This window comes from Heptranchias perlo, chromosome 26 (genome assembly GCF_035084215.1).
Source record: "Heptranchias perlo isolate sHepPer1 chromosome 26, sHepPer1.hap1, whole genome shotgun sequence".
Lineage (NCBI taxonomy): Eukaryota > Metazoa > Chordata > Chondrichthyes > Hexanchiformes > Hexanchidae > Heptranchias > Heptranchias perlo.
The window spans coordinates 6,004,110-6,026,221 of record NC_090350.1 but is presented as its reverse complement, the minus strand read 5'-3'; the positions used below and the strand labels follow the sequence as shown (position 1 = coordinate 6,026,221).

The 22,112-nt window shown below is 46.1% G+C and overlaps 2 protein-coding genes across 4 annotated transcripts in view; one reads left to right on the top strand and one right to left on the bottom strand.

Moving 5' to 3' along the window:
* nfyc (nuclear transcription factor Y, gamma) overlaps window positions 1-22,112 on the top strand; it is a 73,289-nt gene that overhangs the window by 1,867 nt on the left and 49,310 nt on the right. For 2 of the 3 annotated variants that reach the window (XM_068006384.1, XM_068006382.1), the window contains exons 2-3: window positions 17,796-17,926; window positions 21,111-21,182. In XM_068006384.1, the coding sequence (XP_067862485.1) occupies window positions 17,804-17,926; window positions 21,111-21,182 (195 nt within the window). In that variant the 5' untranslated portion in view covers window positions 17,796-17,803. Of the gene's footprint in view, window positions 1-7,652; window positions 7,947-17,795; window positions 17,927-21,110; window positions 21,183-22,112 lie in introns of those variants that run through there. The other variant, XM_068006383.1, reaches the window with a different exon arrangement.
* On the bottom strand, window positions 5,823-6,758 carry LOC137342477 (mucin-21-like). The gene has a single exon (XM_068006366.1). The coding sequence runs from the start codon at window positions 6,756-6,758 to the stop codon at window positions 5,823-5,825; it is 936 nt and encodes a 311-aa protein (XP_067862467.1).

Sequence of the window (22,112 nt, the reverse complement as noted above, 5' to 3'; positions counted from 1 at the left end):
GTGTCAGTTTGGCCTAGTGGTAGCACATAAGCCACGGCAGAGTCAGGAATCATGAGTTCAAGCCCCTCTCCAGGACTTCCCGTAATCTAGTCTGACACTTTTTGCAGTAGTGAGGGAGCCCTGCATTGTCAGAAGTGGATGTAAATGATCCCATAGCACTATTTGAAGAAGAGCAGGGGAGTTGTCCCAGCGAACATTTATCCCTCAACCTATTCAGATTAATTGGTCATGTATCTTCTTGCTGATTGTGGGACCTTTGCAGTATGCAAATTGACTGCGGTGTTTGCCTGCAAAATAACATTGACTGCACTTAAAAGTAATTCATTTGGTGTGAAATGTTTTAGGATGTGAAAGGTGACAGCTGTTGCTCATTGGCAGCACCCTCACCTCTGAGTCAGAAGTTTGTGGGTTCAAGTCCTACTCCAGAGACTTGAGCTCAAAATTTAGGCTGATACTCCATTGTAGTACGGAGGGAGTGCTGCACTGTTGGAGGTGCCATCTTTCAATGAGACGAGGCCCTGTCTGCCCTCTCAAGTGGATGTATAAGATCCCACGGTACTATTTCGAAGAAGAGCATGAGAGTTCTCCCTGGTGTCCTGGGCAATATTTATCCCTCAAGCAACACCTAAAACAGATTATCTGGTCATTATCACATTGCTGGTTGAGGGAGCTTGCTGTGCGTAAATTGGCTGCTGCAATTCCTACATTACTTCGAAAGTACTGCATTGGCTGTAAAGCGCTTTGGGACGTCCTGAGGTTGTGAAAGGTGCTACGTAAATGCAAGTCTTTCATTTTTATATGAAAGTTCTTATTTAGTAAGTGACATAACAGGATGCAGAGGGAGATAACAGTTGCACATAGAAATGAATTTGCCCTGGTGTTGTTTGTGAGACTTGGGGAAATTGTAATAGGTACCAAGTTGCAGGTTACCTACAGCCTGATGCATGCTCCAGGAACTCTGGTTCGACAAATGATGGCTAACTGTGAGAGAGGGGGTTCCAGGAGACGGCATGCACTGCGAGACTTTTTGCAGAAGCAGTGTGTCAAGTTTCACTGTTTGTATTCTGTGTGACTTTTATGTTTGATGCAAAATGTTGAGGTTCAACTGTTGCTGCCACAAATATAGGAGTCAATATTTAGCACTAGTAACTGTTACATTGCCCAGATTATAATCATGTAGCTAATTGATGTAACTGTCACATTCTTTTGACATTAGAGACTTGGGTGACTCATTTCCAGTCAGATCTACTGATCTGAACAGCTTTGAATTGCACTGAGTCTTGGAGCAAGATGTAAGTTTTCACTGTAATCTTTCATGGTGCAACAATATTCCATTAGGACAGATCATTGAAGTTTTTGACAGTGATAAGTAAAACCAAGTTTGCTTGAGCATTTCCATGATTTCATCAGTTTTCTCACCAACTTTTGCTGCTTATTTGTCCCGCAGCAGATCAGTTGGGATTACTAAACCAGGGAGCTGAAAATTTGTTATTATTGATGGAAATAGTCGATGGCATTGCTTAACTTTGTTGCAGTTAGCTTTACTATGATCAAACTTGGGTTTGGTCCATTTAAATTTGTTTCCTCTCCCTAGCCTGTCGTTGCCCTGTCCAATGCTAGTTTTGCTCTGCCTGTAGTTGCCCTGTCTAACCCTGGTGTTGCTTTGCCTGTAGTTGCCTTGCCAGACCCTGGTGTCGCTGTGCCTGTAGTTGCCCTGCCTGGCCCCGTTGTCGCTGTGCCTGTAGTTGCCCTGCCTGGCCCCGTTGTCGCTGTGCCTGTAGTTGCCCTGCCTGGCCCCGTTGTCGCTGTGCCTGTAGTTGCCCTGTCTGGCCCCGTTGTCGCTGTGCCTGTAGTTGCCCTGTCTGGCCCCGTTGTCGCTGTGCCTGTAGTTGCCCTGTCTGGCCCCGTTGTCGCTGTGCCTGTAGTTGCCCTGTCTGGCCCCGTTGTCGCTGTGCCTGTAGTTGCCCTGCCTGGCCCTGGTTTTGGTGTGCCTGTAGTTGCTCTGTCTGGCCCTGTTGTTGTGCCTGTAGTTGCTCTGTCTGGCCCTGTTGTTGTGCCTGTAGTTGCCCTTTCTAACCCAGATGTTGTGATGCCTGTTGCCCTGTCATACTCTGCTGTTGCTGACCCTGTAGTTGCCCTGTCTGACCCTGTTGTTGCTGTGCTTGTCGTTGCCCTGTCTGACCCTGGTTTTGGTGTGCCTGTAGTTGCCCTGTCGGGCCCTGTTGATGCTGTGCCTGTTGTTGCCCTCTCAGACACTGGTTTTGCTGTGCCTGTTGTTGCCCTGTCTGACTCTGGTTTTGCTGTGCCTGTCATTGCCCTGTGTGATGCTGTTGGTGTGCCTGTGGTTGCTATGTGTGGCCCTAATGTTGCTGTGCCTGTATTTGCCCTTTCTGACCTTGGTGTTGCTGTGCCTGTAGTTGCCCTGTCTGGCCCTGTTGTTGCTGTGCTTGTAGTTGCCCTCTCCGGCCCTGTTGTTGCTGTGCCTGTGGTTGTCCTGTCCGGCCCCGTTGTCGCTGTGCCTGTGGTTGTCCTGTCCGGCCCCGTTGTCGCTGTGCCTGTGGTTGTCCTGTCCGGCCCTGTTGTCGCTGTGCCTGTGGTTGCCCTGTCCGGCCCTGTTGTCGCTGTGCCTGTGGTTGCCCTGTCCGGCCCCGTTGTAGCTGTGCCTGTGGTTGCCCTGTCCGGCCCCGTTGTAACTGTGCCTGTGGTTGCCCTGTCCGGCCCCGTTGTCGCTGTGCCTGTGGTTGCCTTGTCTGGCCCTGGTTTTGGTGTGCCTGTAGTTGCCCTGTCTGGCCCTGTTGTTGTGCCTGTAGTTGCCCTGTCTGGCCCTGTTGTTGTGCCTGTAGTGGCCCTGTTGCTGTGCCTGTGGTTGCCCTTTCTAACCCAGATGTTGTGATGCCTGTTGCCCTGTCATACTCTGCTGTTGCTGACCCTGTAGTTGCCCTGTCTGACCCTGGTTTTGGTGTGCCTGTAGTTGCCCTGTCGGGCCCTGTTGATGCTGTGCCTGTAGTTGCCCTGTGTGATGCTGTTGGTGTGCCTGTGGTTGCTATGTGTGGCCCTAATGTTGCTGTGCCTGTATTTGCCCTTTCTGACCTTGGTGTTGCTGTGCCTGTAGTTGCCCTGTCTGGCCCTGTTGTTGCTGTGCCTGTAGTTGCCCTCTCCGGCCCTGTTGTTGCTGTGCCTGTAGTTGCCCTCTCCGGCCCTGTTGTTGCTGTGCCTGTAGTTGCCCTCTCCGGCCCTGTTGTTGCTGTGCCTGTAGTTGCCCTCTCCGGCCCTGTTGTTGCTGTGCCTGTAGTTGCCCTCTCCGGCCCTGTTGTTGCTGTGCCTGTGGTTGCCCTCTCCGGCCCTGTTGTTGTTGTGCCTGTAGTTGCCCTGTCCGGCCCTGTTGTTGCTGTGCCTGTGGTTGCCCTTTCTAACCCAGATGTTGTGATGCCTGTTGCCCTGTCATACTCTGCTGTTGCTGACCCTGTAGTTGCCCTGTCTGACCCTGGTTTTGGTGTGCCTGTAGTTGCCCTGTCGGGCCCTGTTGATGCTGTGCCTGTAGTTGCCCTGTGTGATGCTGTTGATGTGCCTGTGGTTGCTATGTGTGGCCCTAATGTTGCTGTGCCTGTATTTGCCCTTTCTGACCTTGGTGTTGCTGTGCCTGTAGTTGCCCTGTCCGGCCCTGTTGTTGCTGTGCCTGTAGTTGCCCTCTCCGGCCCTGTTGTTGCTGTGCCTGTAGTTGCCCTCTCCGGCCCCGTTGTCGCTGTGCCTGTGGTTGCCCTGTCCGGCCCTGTTGTCGCTGTGCCTGTGGTTGCCTTGTCTGGCCCTGGTTTTGGTGTGCCTGTAGTTGCTCTGTCTGGCCCTGTTGTTGTGCCTGTAGTTGCTCTGTCTGGCCCTGTTGTTGTGCCTGTAGTTGCCCTTTCTAACCCAGATGTTGTGATGCCTGTTGCCCTGTCATACTCTGCTGTTGCTGACCCTGTAGTTGCCCTGTCTGACCCTGTTGTTGCTGTGCTTGTCGTTGCCCTGTCTGACCCTGGCTTTGGTGTGCCTGTAGTTGCCCTGTCGGGCCCTGTTGATGCTGTGCCTGTTGTTGCCCTCTCAGACACTGGTTTTGCTGTGCCTGTTGTTGCCCTGTCTGACTCTGGTTTTGCTGTGCCTGTCATTGCCCTGTGTGATGCTGTTGGTGTGCCTGTGGTTGCTATGTGTGGCCCTAATGTTGCTGTGCCTGTATTTGCCCTTTCTGACCTTGGTGTTGCTGTGCCTGTAGTTGCCCTGTCTGGCCCTGTTGTTGCTGTGCTTGTAGTTGCCCTCTCCGGCCCTGTTGTTGCTGTGCCTGTGGTTGTCCTGTCCGGCCCCATTGTCGCTGTGCCTGTGGTTGTCCTGTCCGGCCCTGTTGTCGCTGTGCCTGTGGTTGCCCTGTCCGGCCCTGTTGTCGCTGTGCCTGTGGTTGCCCTGTCCGGCCCTGTTGTAGCTGTGCCTGTGGTTGCCCTGTCCGGCCCTGTTGTAACTGTGCCTGTGGTTGCCCTGTCCGGCCCCGTTGTCGCTGTGCCTGTGGTTGCCTTGTCTGGCCCTGGTTTTGGTGTGCCTGTAGTTGCTTTGTCTGGCCCTGGTTTTGGTGTGCCTGTAGTTGCTCTGTCTGGCCCTGTTGTTGTGCCTGTAGTTGCTCTGTCTGGCCCTGTTGTTGTGCCTGTAGTTGCCCTTTCTAACCCAGATGTTGTGATGCCTGTTGCCCTGTCATACTCTGCTGTTGCTGACCCTGTAGTTGCCCTGTCTGACCCTGTTGTTGCTGTGCTTGTCGTTGCCCTGTCTGACCCTGGTTTTGGTGTGCCTGTAGTTGCCCTGTCGGGCCCTGTTGATGCTGTGCCTGTTGTTGCCCTCTCAGACACTGGTTTTGCTGTGCCTGTTGTTGCCCTGTCTGACCCTGGTTTTGCTGTGCCTGTTGTTGCCCTGTCTGACACTGGTTTTGCTGTGCCTGTCATTGCCCTGTGTGATGCTGTTGGTGTGCCTGTGGTTGCTATGTGTGGCCCTAATGTTGCTGTGCCTGTATTTGCCCTTTCTGACCTTGGTGTTGCTGTGCCTGTAGTTGCCCTGTCTGGCCCTGTTGCTGTGCCTGTAGTTGCCCTGTCTGGCCCTGTTGCTGTGCCTGTAGTTGCCCTCTCCGGCCCTGTTGTTGCTGTGCCTGTAGTTGCCCTCTCCGGCCCTGTTGTTGCTGTGCCTGTAGTTGCCCTCTCCGGCCCTGTTGTTGCTGTGCCTGTAGTTGCCCTCTCCGGCCCTGTTGTTGCTGTGCCTGTAGTTGCCCTCTCCGGCCCTGTTGTTGCTGTGCCTGTAGTTGCCCTCTCCGGCCCTGTTGTTGCTGTGCCTGTAGTTGCCCTCTCCGGCCCTGTTGTTGCTGTGCCTGTGGTTGCCCTGTCCGGCCCTGTTGTTGCTGTGCCTGCGGTTGCCCTTCCTAGCCCAGATGCTGCGATACCTGTACGTGCTCTGTCATACCCTGGTGTTGCTGTGCCTGTGGTTGCCCTTTCTAGCCCAGATGTTGCGATACCTGTACGTGCTCTGTCATACCCTGGTGTTGCTGTGTCTGTAGTTGCCCTGTCGGGCCCTTTTGATGCTGTGCCTGTAGTTGCCCTGTCGGGCCCTGTTGATGCTGTGCCTGTGGTCTGTCTGACCCTGTTGTAGCAATGTCTGTAGTTGCCCTGTCAGAACCTGGTGTTGCTGTGCCTGTAGTTGCCCTTTCTGATCCTGATGTTGCGATGCCTGAAGTGCCCTGTCAAACCCTGGTGTTGCTGTGCCTGTAATTCCCTGTCTGATCCCATTGTTGATGTGCCTGTAGTTGCCCTTTCTGACCCTTATGTTGCGATGCCTGTTGTTGCCCTGTCAGACCCTGGTTTTGCTGTGCCTGTGATTGCCCTGTGTGATCCTGTTGGTGTGCCTGTGGTTGCTATGTGTGGCCCTAATGTTGCTGTTCCTGTATTTGCCCAGTCTGATCCCGGTGTTGCTGTGCCTGCAGTTGCCCTGTCGGGCCCTGTTGATGCTGTGCCTGTCGTTGCCCTGTCGGGCCCTGTTGAAGCTGTGCCTGTAGTTGCCCTGTCGGGCCCTGTTGATGCTGTGCCTGCAGTTGCCCTGTCGGGCCCTGTTGATGCTGTGCCTGTCGTTGCCCTGTCGGGCCCTGTTGAAGCTGTGCCTGCAGTTGCCCTGTCGGGCCCTGTTGAAGCTGTGCCTGCAGTTGCCCTGTCGGGCCCTGTTGATGCTGTGCCTGTAGTTGCCCTGTCGGGCCCTGTTGATGCTGTGCCTGTGGTTGCCGTGTCGGGCCCTGTTGATGCTGTGCCTGTGGTTGCCCTGTCGGGCCCTGTTGATGCTGTGCCTGCGGTTGCCCTGTCGGGCCCTGTTGAAGCTGTGCCTGTCGTTGCCCTGTCGGGCCCTGTTGATGCTGTGCCTGCGGTTGCCCTGTCGGGCCCTGTTGATGCTGTGCCTGAGGTTGCCCTGTCGGGCCCTGTTGATGCTGTGCCTGCGGTTGCCCTGTCGGGCCCTGTTGATGCTGTGCCTGTAGTTGCCCTGTCGGGCCCGGTTGAAGCTGTGCCTGCGGTTGCCCTGTCGGGCCCTGTTGATGCTGTGCCTGTAGTTGCCCTGTCGGGCCCTGTTGAAGCTGTGCCTGCGGTTGCCCTGTCGGGCCCTGTTGATGCTGTGCCTGCGGTTGCCCTGTCGGGCCCTGTTGAAGCTGTGCCTGCGGTTGCCCTGTCCGGCCCTGGTCCTAATGTTGCCTGATTGAGGATCTGCCCAAGCATGGATTCCGAATGCCAGACACAGAGAATGAGTTCACTTTGAGGAAGTTTTATTGTAGAAATAAATTATTTCTGTACTTCAGAATTCCATATTTAAACAATATTCTTGAGTTTTCTTTTATGTTTAAACCACCTCACAAGAGCTATGTGGCGAGATGCCTTTTAGTTTAGCAAAATTGTTGGTTTGAGCAATGTTGAGTCGAAGCGTGTGGTGAAGTGATGGTGAGCAGCACTCTGACTGTAAATGTCAATGGGAGAGGATCCCTCAGAATGACTCGATGGGTTTTTAATGATTGCTGTTGCTTTTGACCAATCGGATCCGCCGCGGCCTCCGGATGGAATGCTCGCTGAACGAAGCCGCCCAATGGGGACGGCGTGGGGGCGGGACAAGTTCGGTGAAGGGAAAAGCGGCGGAAAGTTTGCAACAAAAAAAGAGCCGCAATCTATTAAATGGGGGGAGAAACAAAGCAAGGTTACACGGCGGGGTGGGCACTGCGATCCGAGCCTGCTGCCATCACATACTCCCAAGGGGAAATGCCCAACTGCGCCCGCACATAAATGCAGGATTTTAATTTTCAGATTTGCTTTATTGCAAAACGCTGCGACCTTTTATTTGGAGCCCTAAAATTGCATTGTAATGTTTTGCATTAAACGCTGCTGCTCAGCGCGTCCTGCGCTCAGGCCTCTCCTACCTCCTCTGACCCCTAGTCTGTGGGGCAACCTAACCTGAAACCGGAAGTGTCAAGTCGCTAGCCGATTGACGTGGCGGCGCTCCAATCAGGACGCACGTTCCGCGTGCGAGGTGACGTCACGGACCAATTGAAAGCGGGCCTGCCGGGGAGGCGGGTCTTGAACGGGTAGCAGGTTGGGCTGAGTTTCAGCCTTCACTTGCCAGTGGGGAAAAAAGGCTGCAGGTTTGTTGTAGAGAGTTTATCACTGAGACAGGGGTCAAGTGAAAGACAAAGAAAAATGGCGATTGCGTTCATTTACTGGCTCCAGAGCAGCAAGGTTTATACTTTGCAATGTGTCCTGTCTGCATTGCACTGGAGCTTCCTTTGGGATTCTCTGAATTTGAGACGCTTTTGATTGTTGGCCTCCTTTTTTGGAGCCTAGGAGTGTCTTCCATTCCTCCCTTTTCCCCTCCCTCCGGACCAGGGGAGGGAAAAGCATTCCGTGAGGCTGGATGTTAGGGTAAGTTTGGGATTTATCTTAAATCTGAAAGAGCGAATGGCTGCATCGATGTTGTGGTGGGTTTGCAAAGGCTAAGATTTCCATCCTCTCAAAAAATCCGATGAAATTAATGTGAAAAAATGCTACTTGTATATTACTCTGCTCAAACATTTCTGCAGTGTCCTTCAGCTTTCCTTTTCTTTACAAACGAGATGCAAGCAATCGAAGGGCTTAGAGCAACCTTGAATTCCTTTCTTAAAAAGGCCAGTGAATAGGCACTGATTATTAAAGGAAATACAAATGTTTATTTTGACCTAGTTCTGCTTTGGAAGGATTTTACTTTGGTCATATTTATCTGTTGTTATTTAAGAAAAACAACTGTTAAATAATACCCAAGTCCACTAGTTTGGGGGAAAATGTGCACTACTTTTGAATTCTCCAGTCTTTTCCCACCCCTCAAAAAATCTGGTTTGGAATTTTTAAAAAGTCCACTATGAAAGCAATATTCTGGACTGTTAGACTTTGGAGTGGGTTAGAGTGGTTGTGGTGTGTATGTTCAGACCAGAGTGGCAGGTTCAACAGACTTTTCACAGTATTCCAAAACTGGATGGTAAATTTAATTAGAAGTTGTACATTTGTGAGTCTGACTGTTCAGAAATCCTGCTACTATCTTCTGATGACAGTCCCTTTATTGAATGCCTTGTAGTTCTTAATGGCTTCAGATGGTATTTCCATTATTGGCGGTGACTTTTTGATTACAGATCCCGGGACTTCACTTTGTTATTGGGATACAATTGTAGCAGTCTTATAGAAGACAAACCACTTGAAATTTAGTAGTCCTTCCTCAGTTACGTAGACAACATGTAATATCTCGTAAAAGGAGAAAAACAGACGAGTGCCCTGTGCTGTATTTTTGTTTGGCTTGAGAATAGTGAGTGAAGGTCACTGGAATGTTGGCTTGAATAGCTTAGCCAGTCAGTCACTATCAAAGTAAGTATTGAAACATCGAAGGAGAAATAGAATGGACAGTAAACAACACTTTTACTTTTCAATTTGTCTAAAAGCCCATTAGGATTCTTATCTGTATAGTGTTACAATGGCAGCCTGCCTGTTTCTGTTGTGAGGGGTTTGACGAAGTATGCTTGAAGTTGGCATAGCTGGGCCTTAAACTGAAAGTAAGTGACCTTGAGATACAGTTGCCTCGTTAGCTGTGCAAAGGGTGCGATTAACTCATTGAGTGGTAGGAAATGGGGTGCAGGTTATGAAAGCATTTTGCTACATGAAATGTTAAGCATTTCATGACATTGCAACAGGGTTTTCCATCTTGTAAGTAATTGTCTTCTGTATGTTTTGTAATTTGGATGAAAAGGTTGCAGTTTAGTAGAATAACTGGATTGATAACTTATGGTGATTGATAAGTTATTGTGATGTGCTGAAAACATTTCAAGAGAAATTGTGGCCAAGGAACAAATGCAGGATTGTCCTTCGTTTGTTTTTGGGATGATGTGATGCCAGCTGCTGTGTGCACACTATACAAAGGTGAGAGTTGAGTCAAAACAATCTGCTTGTGACAGATTTTGTTGTAACAGTGTATGGTTAGAGGACGGAAATATGCCCTTTTATTGGGATAAGTGTAAGGATGTAGTGCTTGATGGTTTAAATAGTTCCTGTAAGTTGTCCATCCAGTCTACAGTGCTAGATGTTGTTATGAGAGACACTACTTCTTTCACCTGTTTGGTAAACTTTATGTTGCATGCAAACACATGATATGATACACTAATTCACCTCAATGTGAATTACTTCCACAGGACGCATTGTGACAAGTAACGCACGATTCTTCTGGCTCCTCCCACTGTGTAAAAAGTGTGCCGTACACTTGAGAATGGTTCCCCTTGAAGTCCGCTCTTTGTCTATCCACAGAGGTGGAAAATACAGAGAATGGCTCACCTGTGTAGGGCATTTGCTTCTTCTAGATGAGACTGGGGGACCGCTATTTTCTTACCGACTTCTGCCAGCATTGCAGATAAGAACATGCAAATTCTTAGAAATAGGAAAGGGTCATTAGTTTTTGATCTCTCCTCCTACATATTCTTACATATTCCTTAATCTGTTCTCTCTCAAGACACACATTTAATTGTCTCTCGAGCACATTTATGTTGACCTTTCAACTTATCCCAGAACTCTTTTAGCCCCTGGGTGAAAACGTTCTGATTGTCTTCATCAATTTTTATGTGTCCCCTAGTGATTCCTTTGTTGTAACCCAAGGAATGGTTTGCTCTTGGTTACACACCAAGCTCTCATTCTTCTACAGTGCAAGATTACGGCCCACACCGTCAGAATATACCCATGCATGCATTTCTTCCACTGCCAGGATAAGTTACCACATGGTATATTGCCAGTTGCAAAACAAAAGTGGTTGTCATGTAAGTAGCAACCACAGCTCTGAAGGAATGCCATATTGTAATGTAGTAAACACAGACAGCCATTTCACTCAGGGATATGCTGGTGCTGTCCAAAATCCTCCCACAAATACAGCTTAGGGTTATGGTTATGCACACAAGCAAAGCTCTTTGTACTGCTACCAGTCTGAAATTGGTGATACTGGCTTGTCCAAATGGGGAAATTATGGGTGATATCTTGGAATTGAAGGGGTAGGTGGGATATTTTGAATAACTCAATAAAGCAATGCTGACAGTGTCCCTTCCTGTTGATGATTCACAGGATGCCTTCATCACTATACCGGCCTACCTGTTTCAAGCTGTAAACATTCTGTAAGATCGGAAGAGTTTCGCCCAGTGATATTTGATTACACTGAAACAAATGAGACTGCAGTTGGATGGTGTATCGATTAGGGGTGATTTATTGGTTAACTGGGAGCGCGTTATAATGTACCTGATGTTGGGTTCAGATATTCACAAACTGCTCAAGCCTTGCTCTCATTGTCATACTTAACATCACAATTTTCATATCTAAGAGGGCAAGTAGGCAGTCTGCTTCCAGCTCTTGCCTTTCCACTTATTGACATCTTTTCAAACATAGCCTGGGGTGATTTCTGCTCTGACTCTGTTATTGCCTTACAATGCTATTGTAGCAGCTATTACTACTCCCCTCTCCAGAAGAGCAAAATGTTGGGGTGTGTTTGCAGAATCTTTCCCACCCACCCTTAACAAATAGTAATTCACAGTAATCTGTCTATTAGTGCTCATAGCTTGCATTTTGATTAGAGTTTTGCTTTGTGATTGGCGAATCTCTCTCTTCCCATCGTTTACCAGTGTTTGCAGCTGGTGACAGTAAAGCCCAGTGGCTGGACTATTCTGCATCCCATCTATGTTTGTGATTAGTTTCTGCTGTGTGTTATATGTCAGAAGTTGGGTGTCCTTTTCTGTTGGAGCAATTTAAGTATCCCATTCCCGTCAAAATATCAAACCGCTTTCTGTCAGTTAGTGCGAGTTAATTGGAGGAGAGAAGAACCTGGTTTATTGAGGGAGACTGTTCTCTGTGCATTGAAGTGCTGACTTTCAGGGCCACAACCAAAACCAGTGTAGAGTGTGCTTCCCAGCAGTCGTACAGTATTATCTACATGGAGATGTTGAATGTTGTATCATTAAATATTGTGAATACACACACTTATTAAAGTTCTTGTACTATGAAAGCAGGGTGTGCTGGCGGGGTTTTGTCTTTAATAACGGCATCAATTGTTGACCGTTTCTCGCCCATTCCCACAATACCATCTACTCCACCCTTCATTTAAATGCAAGAGTGCTCATTTTAATTGCCAGTTGTACTGAATGTAAGGGATAAGAATGCCAGTTATTGCTGAGTGACCAACCACACCCTGGAATGTACTGAGAAATATTTAATTCTGTCCAAGAATCCGAAACAAAGCAAACTCTAACCTGTTCTAATCATGGTTCAGTATCTGACATTGCAATCAGAATCACGGGGGACTGGATACCACATTACAATAGAGGAAGTGTCAGCTTGGCTCAGTGATAGTACTCCCAGCTCTGAATCTGAAGGTTGTGGATTCGAGCCCCACTTGTGCACAAGCTAGCTTGATGCACCATTGCTGCATTGTCAGGGGTTTCATCCTTTAGATAAGACGCTAAACCCTGGAATTTTGGGTCATTGGAAGTTAAAAGACACTATTGTGCTATTTGAAGAAGAGCAGTAGGTTCTCCGTGTCCTGGCCAACACTACTCCAATTGATTATTTATCTCATTGCTGTTTGTGGGATCTTGCTGTGTGCAAAATGGCTACTGCATTTGCCTACGTAATAACAGTGACTATTACTTCAAAATAATTCTTCATATGTGAAGCAATTTGGGACATTTGAGGCCAAAGGCACTATATTAATACTTTTTCTTTCACTTCTGGGAGCTGGATTTGAATTCATTCTGGATTGATGGGATGTTAGCTGTAAGTCCTAAGGAAAATTAGTTTGGAGCAGCCTCAACCCAAGTCCAAGAAGGAATGAGCCCACTGCACAAAACTACTCCTAATTAGTACTGATGTGGAGATGCCGGTGATGGACTGGGGTTGACAATTGTAAACAATTTTACAACACCAAGTTATAGTCCAACAATTTTTATTTGAAATCTACAAGCTTTCGGAGGCTTCCTCCTTCGTCAGGTAAATGTTCAGGAGCTCCTCGAAGCCTACGCATTTATACATATAGAACAATACATGTTAGTACAAAATTGGTACACTTGGAAAAAGTATGGAAACAGCTGACGTGGAAAATGTGACTGTCAGAGTCAAGTAGGGGTTAAAATACAAGAGGAAACTTTGCTCTGCATCTATCTGACCTGGGAGTACTTTACTGGATGTTATAGAGAAAACTTTATTGTCTCTACATATAACCCACGCTGTACCTGACCTTGGCAATAAGATTGGGTACAGAAATGTTCCATGTGCCCAATGGGGACTTGCTAATTTATAATCCCACATTAAAAATTGCAACTACTTTTAAATGTTGCAAGGCTGGGAAATGTAACCTGCTAAAGTTGTTTTTTGTTACTGCTCAGAAATGCCAAAGTATCTTGTCAATTTGCAAGTGTCAGTGTATTTAGCCTTCCATCTCCAATCCGACCTTTTTTCTTTTTCAGCTTTCTTGTATTCGACCCACTGTGGGCTGTTGCATTGACTAGCTCATCGTTTTCAGCAAGGGATACTATATTCCTTTTTTTAAAAGAAAGATTTTCTCTAGAACATGCAAGTAAAGCCTCAATTTAAATGGGTGTCTAGTCAAGCACCATGTAACTTTAAAACCTTTTGCCCAGCCCTGACCGTTATAAGCAGCACAGCAGAAATTCGGTGCCAGCCAGAGAAAGAGCACCCCTTCAGATGGTATAGCAGACCCCTTGGATAATTGGAAACTGAGATGTGCATAGCCACAGTCTGGTGTTTGTGACTCGTGGTTTATTGAAGAGTTGGTCACTGTATGAGTGCAGATGCTGGACCATTCGAGCACAAGCTGAGGCAGCCACACATAATAGAATGTAGCAAGGATAAGAAGAAAGGAAAAAAAAATAGCAGTATAGATACCCCAGTCGTTTTCACCTGCCAGCAGTGTCCTCTGTTCGATCACTGGGCTGGTTAAGTTAGCTGATTTTAGTCGGGGCCGCAGCAGTATCTCTGCAATAAGTTACCGTATTCCTGGAGTCGGTAGGGGAAATATCATCAGGGTTTCTGCTGAGCACGTAAGTGTGGAAGTCAGGTGAAGCTTGGCTGTGACGCTGTTGTCATTTTGGGTGTTATAAGTTATAATTCAGGGTAGAAACTTGTAAAACACATCCGTAGAATCCAGATGTTTGTGTCTCGTTGTTATCCCATCTCACTATCTCATTATGAGCTTTCCAGACTTCAGGCACCTTGGTCTAGATCTGATTCATGGTTTGTAGAGAGTGTACTTGCAGATCTGCCATTGTATGAAAGTTGTAATCACTGTGTTTTGTTCTGCAGTGACCCTCCTAATGGTGTGCATTTAGTACAGCCTTTCGAGGCAGGTAGAATCTCTTGCTGGTTCATGCCTTTAGTAACTCACTCCATGCTTGATTTTAAAATTTCATGTAGAAGTAAGTGGCATGTGTCACACTTTATCCAAGGTGGTTGTGAGGCTGTAACACAATCCCAGGATTCGAGTGTCTTCACAAACTGCTCAACGTCTGAAACTCTTGTTTTCGTTGTGGGCTACCGGGATTTCAGATTTGTGCATGTGCTGCAGGATTGGTTTCATATTACGGCACTGTCTTCGGAGGCTGTAATATAACATAATACGGTATGTACCTGCTTCAGGCAGCGTCGAGGGCTCACTTCTGGAGCTGCCTGTGCTGCCTGCCACTTGAGGCAAAGTGTCAAGGGTGGCACAACTAAACTGTTACTGATGGTGGCACTCTCTGCTGAGTCTGATGTTTTATTCTGGTTGCAGGCAGGCTGACCTGCCCCCTCCCAAGTGCAGGCCTGTAGTGTGGATTGCTGAAAACCCTAACACTGGGAGGAGTCTGATCAGAATGCACGGTCCCATTTGTGACCATCGTTGATTTGACCGTGCAGTCCCTCTGTTCACCCTGTTGGGTAGCCTGGATCCATTCAGCGCTACAGGGATAGGGCAGGGAAGTGGGACTAGCTGGATTGCTCTTGCATAGAGCCGGTGCAGACTCCATGGGCTGAATGGCCTCCTTCCTGCTGTAACCTTTCTATGATTCTAACAGGTTATACATGGAACTGCTTCCATAGTGCCGCCTTCCTGCGATACCCTGCCTTCCCGCAAGCAGCATACTATTGAGTCTGCTTGAATCAGCTTAGGGAAAGTCAATAGATGGACAGTCCTCAGCAAAAGCAGGGTTTTTTTTTTAAACCCTACTTTAATGATTTCTTTGAAGGGCTAGTTCTTAACCAGATTTCAGAATCAGCCTCTTTTGCTTGAGGAGAGTTGGCTGAGCAACATATTTGTTAGTGACACAGTTTGCGATCACTATCTTGTTGCCCAAATCTGATAGTTTGTCCTCCAATCACATTACTGCCAGGCATTCAGAAGGTACACCATCTGTACCTTCAGATATCATTCTGATGCCTGGGTGTATTTTCAACCAAGATATTCACCTCCCGCTAAATTTCAGAGCACAGTGATCTAAATAGTGTGCAGTGTTTGCACCCATCCCAACTGCAAACACAATCCAGTGTAAGACTAGAAGACCCTGGCAACTTCATTTCATTGTTTTAATTGAAACTTGCATTTTAAAGTAACCCATGACACTCAACATGCAAATCCTACTAACGGTAAAAATCTCTGTTGAAACCCATACTGTACTGAATATAAACAGAATAAGAGTCCAATCTAGTAGGACAAATCCTATTTATTCTGAGAATTAAATTTTAGTCTTCAATCATAAGAGGTTTTAACCAGCAGTTCTTTAATAACATATTAAAGCAATTATATTGGTACCAGAATGTGGTTGGCATCTTCATATAATAAAGATTGTGTTGTTTTGAATTTTACATAATCTAAAATTAGAATTTCCCCCAAGCTTTCATTTCTTTACCATTTTTTAAAATAGATTTTTTTCCTTTTCCCCTCCCGAAATGCTGATTCTTGCTGAGGCACAGTCCTATGAGCTCCAGGCAAACCGCAGCACCTCACCCAATGGTCTGTACCTCATGTGTGAGCCTAGGCATTGAGTGGGACAGGTCATTTGACCACCTTGGGCTTCACAGACTGATTTCATTCTGTCCCCACCCATCCCACTGGCACATCGGTGATTCAGTCGCATTTTGTCAATTCTACTAGCACAGTAGAAAAGCACACCTGACACTTTAGAGTCAGTGTTATAAATATAGGAAATGTAAATTAATCTTTGGACTCCACTGTTACATGTGACCATTTTCCTTGTGAATTCTGAAGTATTATTCACAAATTGGAAGCTCAGAGTTAGTGCAAGGCAAGTGAAATCACGTGTGTTAGGTTTTTCCTAAAACTATTTATATTAAACCAAACAAATGCTTGTTTCCAACAAGATATTACTCTTGGAAGTAATTCATTACCCTGTACTGGTAACCTGAGAGTTTAAAGTTCCAGCTAAATTAGTAACTGGGGAAGTTTAAAAATTCTGAGAAGTGATAGATCTCCGATTAAAGTTGCTGAGTTCAGAGGTATGTCTTCAGTTTAACCGTTCTGATGATCCATAAGCTGGGCTGCCAGAGGGGACAATCTTCTTACCCGGAGGATGATGGGACCTATTACTTCTCATATATCCCCTTACATTTAGCCACATTCTAGATTTACAATTCTGAATTACATACTCCCACATTTGATTACATTGCCACCGCAGCTGATGTGGGCCTGTCTCTTGACATTGAAGGTTGGATTTAAGCCATTCTCTTTCCATTTGACTCCTGATATTCCAGTGTTGTCTCTTGGATTTTACTGAAGTGTAATGAATGTGTGAAATTTTCATAGCATGTCCCCTTGAACAGTGAAAAAACACCCAGTGGTAAAGTCATAACTTTTTTTCTTCCGGATTTGGTTTGTGTTTGGAGAGAGGATTTTGAGCTGAATAACACTGGGGTTATGTCTATCAGTGGCAGGAGTAACTTGAGGTGATGGTTAAGAGTTATCACATAAGATGCACATCATTCAACCGTAAAGTGTATTTGTTCAAGTGAGTTTTATTTTCTATAATTTATTGATCTGCCGAGTGGGAACACTGCTTTCGGTGATCCCTGAAGTTGGGTGTATGCAAGTATGTCCAATATGATGAGTATGGGATTGGCTATAGTATAATATCAGCTACTTTGTGATGGTCTTAACAGCCTAATATTGAAGTTGGCTACCAAATGATAAATTCTGTTAGGCCAGATTCTAATTTTGAGCTCTGACCTAGCTTCCCAGCTACTGAGTATTACTGCTTATGGATCCCACAGGATGAAAGGGGAAAAGGCTCCTTGTAATGACTCATGAAACAAGGGGAAAACTCTAAATTTATCATTGTAAATCTAATAATGATTGTATATGAAACCCATTTGGGGTCTCCTAGACCTAGCAGTTGGGGACCCAGTACTGTAGCTCAGACTGTTAAGATACCGCAATCTTGCCTCACCAATTTTTGGAAGGGAAATAAAAAGGGTGTTGTAGAGTTGGTGTTTCACCCACAGCAGCTTTGTTTTGCTCCTGGTAGTGACACTAGCACAGGCCTGCCCACAGTCTAAGATTGGAACTAAGAGGGAGAGAAATAAATGCTTGAAAATGGGGGCTGCTATCTCCCTCAGTGCCTGTGTTGGTAAATGTAAGTACTCAGTGTGAAAGTGAGTCATCCTGGCATCTGCTGGAAAGTGCACGTCTGGATGTCAGATGTGGCAGCTTTAGGCTCAGCTATGATGCTGTCTTGTGATTGAATAACCTAATGAATCTTGCTGCCGTGGCTGTGACGTGAAGATTGGCACCTTGAATGAGGTTCGGGAGAGCTGTACCCTAGCAAGAGTAAGGGCCTGGAGAAAATGGCTTTCTTTAAAAGGGCTGAATGAATGAGTGGGTGATGAGTGGGTGCATTAATGCATGTGTGATACACAAGAATCTGTCCATTATTTGACAACAGTGTCGCTTCAGTAATGTTTTGACTACCAGAAGCTCTGGTTAGTGATTTATGTTCTCGCAAAGGCACAGATAGTTTCTGGTGAGTACAGGATCAGGACGTTGCCTGCACTGAAACCTCAGATCTCTTTTTTAAAGATATGAGTGTGTAGAAAAATTAATTGTAAAAATGTGTTTCTAAAGAAGGCATTCATGATACTACACACAGCGTGCAGAGGAAATCTCTTCTGTAACCAGTGTGGCGTAGGGTGTTTAAAACTCTTGCTTCCGATTGCTTGCAGGTCTAGGAATGTCTGCCGCTGCAGATGGTTCGTTCAGTACAACTTCTCAGGGAGGTGGCAGCAGTGAAGCCCAACACTTGCTCCAGACTTTCTGGCCACGCGTCATGGAAGAGATACGCAACTTGACACCGGTACATTATCACCGCCTGTTCACTTCGCTTAACGCTCACGGCAATTTTATGAAAATCCTATGGATCGGGATTTTGAGCCCTAGATTTTTTTCAAGGGGCGAATGTACAAAAAATTGGTGTGAAGCAACAGTACTTGAAATTTAAACATCAAGTTAACTTTTACTTGCTAAACCACCACTACTGGGGTGTGGGTGAGAATAGAGGCCACAACATTCTTGGTGATGTGGTTTATAGACATGTCATATGTTGTGGTATGTGTTCGGGGTAAGAAAAAAACCATTAGGCACATGCTTGCTGTACTTACTGGACCAGTCCCTGTGTCCCAGACTTCCTCCTCTTCTTACCCCTCCCTTCCCATGAAACCCCTAGGAAAGTCAAAGAACAAAAACCTGTGGCCAATTCAAGAAACCTCTGTCAAAAATTCCCCTCTGACCTGTCAATCAGACAGACAATTCCCCAGGAGGCCCCAACCTATTGGTTATTACCAAAATCTAACCTTGCTTCTGCCATGACCTTGTTGTTTTCCAAAAATGCACCTAACACCTTCTTGAAGGACTGCAAGGAGTCCATCTTCACTACCCTCTCGAGTTATTCCACAGGTTCCTCTCCCACTGAGGAAAAATAAAATTTGTGCACAAAAATCCTCACTTCCCTACTTCCTCTCTATAAAAAGATGGCCCTTGGTTCTACCCAGCCCCGTCACCCCAAACAATTTAACCACTTGTACGTTATCAATGCCCTCAACAATTTGAAATATCTGAATCAGATCCACTTAAGGTCAACGCCTCTTCCGTGAAACCTAAGGCACGGAATCTGACTAAATAATTCGATGAGCTTAGGCTGGGGATCGGCCTCGTTGCCCCACTCTGAACCTTCTCTAGAGTCAAAATATCCTCCCTGTGCAGAGTGTGGATGGGACCAGCCCCTCATAACCCTACTGTCGTGGCCCTGGTTTTATCATGACCTGTTCGGGCAGTACCGTCCTGGAGCGTTTGCTATGGCTGCAGCCACTTGACACTGAGCTTGAACCTTTATGGAGCAGTTATTGACCACTCCCAACTATCTCACCCTTCCTGTCATCTTTAATCTACACTCACTCATGTTGTAAGCTGTACCTGAATTGTGTGCACTTGTGTGCATAACTGTACTGTTATCTACATTGAAGGACATTTGCCAATCTAGGGCCCACTTCCCCAATCTGTATAAATCCAGTTGTAATCTATTTCATTCTTCTATGGTCCCAGCTCTACTGCAAAATTTAGTATCAGCTGTGTAATTTAATAATCACACTATCTATACTCCAGATCATTAATAAACAGGAGGGAACCCAGCACCGAAGCCTGGGGCAGCACACTAATGACCAGACCCCATTGGGCAGCAGCCCCGTTTAAAACCACCATCTACCTACAGTCCTTTAGCTAATTTGCAGTCCATCTGCAATATCACCGGTGACACTATAGGACTAAATTTTAGCACAGAGTCACTCCTGTGGCACTTGATAGAAAGCGTTTTTGAAATGTCTGCATGATGACGTGTACCAGATCTCCCGTTCTAGTAACTTCTTCCCAAAAACAACTGGATCCAGTTTGTCAAACACGACTGCTATTTTCTGAAACTGCGTAGAGTATCCCCAATCAGGTGTGAGCGTTGTAGGTGATCATTAACACGATCCCTAATGGTGCTTTCCATTAATGTTCCCACCACTGAGAGTAAAACACTGGTCTATAGTTTCAAGGTTGTGATTTGAATCCTTTTTTAAATAAGCGTACAACATGCATCTTCCTCCAGCCATCCAGCACTTACCCAGTTCTTAGTGAACTATTGAAAATATATACTAGGGCATCATCAACTACCTTGGCCATTTCCCCCAGTATCCTAGGATAAATTAAATCGGGCCCTGGTAATTTTTCCACCTTGAGCTCCTTTGGTTTAGTGTGCACCATTTCCCTCGATATGTAAGCATGAGTTTTTGTTCTGTCTGTTATTCAAAGGGCAGATCCAACCCTCTCAGTTTAAAAACAACCTCTCTGCCGTGCTGTTGTCATTGTCTATAATTCTACAGATTTAGGTGTCAGCTATGGCTCAGTTGGTAGCCTCTGAGTCAGAAGATTGTGGGTTCAAGTTCCACTCCAGATACTTGAGCACAAAATCTAGGCCGACAATTCAGTACAATAATGAGAGAGTGCTCACTGTCAGGTGCCGCCTTTTGGATGAGATGTTAAACCGAGGCCCCGCCTGCCCTCTCAGGTGGACGTAAAGGTCCCATGGCAGAGCAGGGACATTCTCCCCGGTGTCCTGGCCAATATTGATCCCTCAATCACCTAAGAAACAGATTAACTGGTCATTATCACATTGCTGCTTGTGGGAGCTTACTATGTGCAAATTGGCTGCTGATTTTTTTCCCTACATTACAACAGTAACTACACTTCAAAAAGTAATTAGCTGTAAAGCGCATTGGGACGTCCTGAGGTCGTGAAAGGCGCTATATAAATGCAAGTCTTTTTCTTTATCCCAATCCTCCTGCAACAGTCCTATTTGTTTTCTAACAGACTTTTGAGCAAAAAATGCCTCTGCATTACTTGGCCACGTTCAACTATGTTCCTTTCTCAATTCATTTTAGCTTGCCTAATATTTCTTTTGGTTGACGTTAGCTGCTTTTTATACTTTTTCCTGTCTGAAAGACTATTAACTCATTTAATAAGCCTTAAAACAACTTTAAGCTCCAAAGAATCTCTGTGTTAATTCCCTTCATTATAAAGTTAATCCCTGCATACTGTGAGCTGTAATCTTAAAATGAATATTGGAAGTGCTGATGTTGTGAGGAGCAGGACTGCGCTGCTAGTGGGTGGCAGGTTGGAGATGGGGCTGTTATACTGCACTTCCAGTTCTCTGATCCACACCCAGAGCAGGACCTCGCAGTCTCAGACCAAAATGTGAAAAAATCCAGAATAGAGAACTAGTTGTCTTACTTCAGAGGGACTTGTGTAACTGGGGATCTGTTTGGAGTGGGCTGTAGTTACTGATCATTTGAAAACATCTAGTACAGGCCACCTATCTCGACTTTGCTTAAATGCAATAGGGGTAATTTCTCCGGTAGTTATTTATTCGGGATGATGTAGCAGCTTTCACAGTGTGTTTTAACCCACTCTTTCTGGCTCTTTTTTTTTCATACCTGACCCAACAGAATGATTTCAAGGTGCAAGATCTCCCCTTGGCTCGTATCAAGAAGATTATGAAGCTTGATGAAGATGTAAAGGTACAGTGATTGCTTATGCTGTGGTAACAGGGTGTCAGTCATGTTTACACATGAGCACTTCGTTCACTCATGCACTTGTAGCAGGAATTATTGGGAGTGGGAAGATTGGTTGATTTTTTTTTTTCACCCACCCTAACCCAGGGGCACAGATGCCAATTGTCTAATTGTAGCATTTCTGCTACCACTTAATCAAAGAATCATTGCAGCACAGAAGGAGGCCCATCAAGCCAAAGGACTGAGGTGAACCTTCTTGGTCCATACCTTGGTCTGCCCTCTGTCCAGCTGAGGCAAGGGAGAAGCCAGTTAATAACTCTTGTTGCTTTTACAAAGGGTGATCAGTGATGCCGTTCCCTTTAGAATGAAAATGTTTAGCCACAGATTTTATCAGTCTTGGTCCATTTTTCTGCTTTCTTTCTCTTAACCTAATCGCTTAGCAACCAAAACAAAACATTGTGTGACCATGATTTATCTGCTTGCAGCTCAAACGCTTAAAACATTCATTAAGAAAATCACACAACAGCCAACTGTTGATTCATTCTCTTTAAATCTCCATAAAAATGTTCCTTCTGGTTATGCAACAAGAATCCAATTTACTTTACTCAGGAATTTTTTTTAAAACCACAGTCATTAGCTGAATACCGCATGGTGGAAGTTTCTTATTATAATGGCAGTAGCTGCACAAAAGATGGGAGAGCTGGATAAAAATTGAAAGATTGCAGTTTCTTAAAAGATGGCTGGGAGTGTATGATAGGCTGTAACACCATGATAAGGTTATGAAGACTCTCTAAGTTTTGCTTTTTGACTCCTTCACCTGAGCCCTTTTGATTCTGTTACAGCCCTGAACCACACTCATTTTATTCCTCTGGAATGTGATATTTGCCGGTAGCCCAGTTTCCCAGCATTTGTGTGGGAGGACTGCCCACAAATATT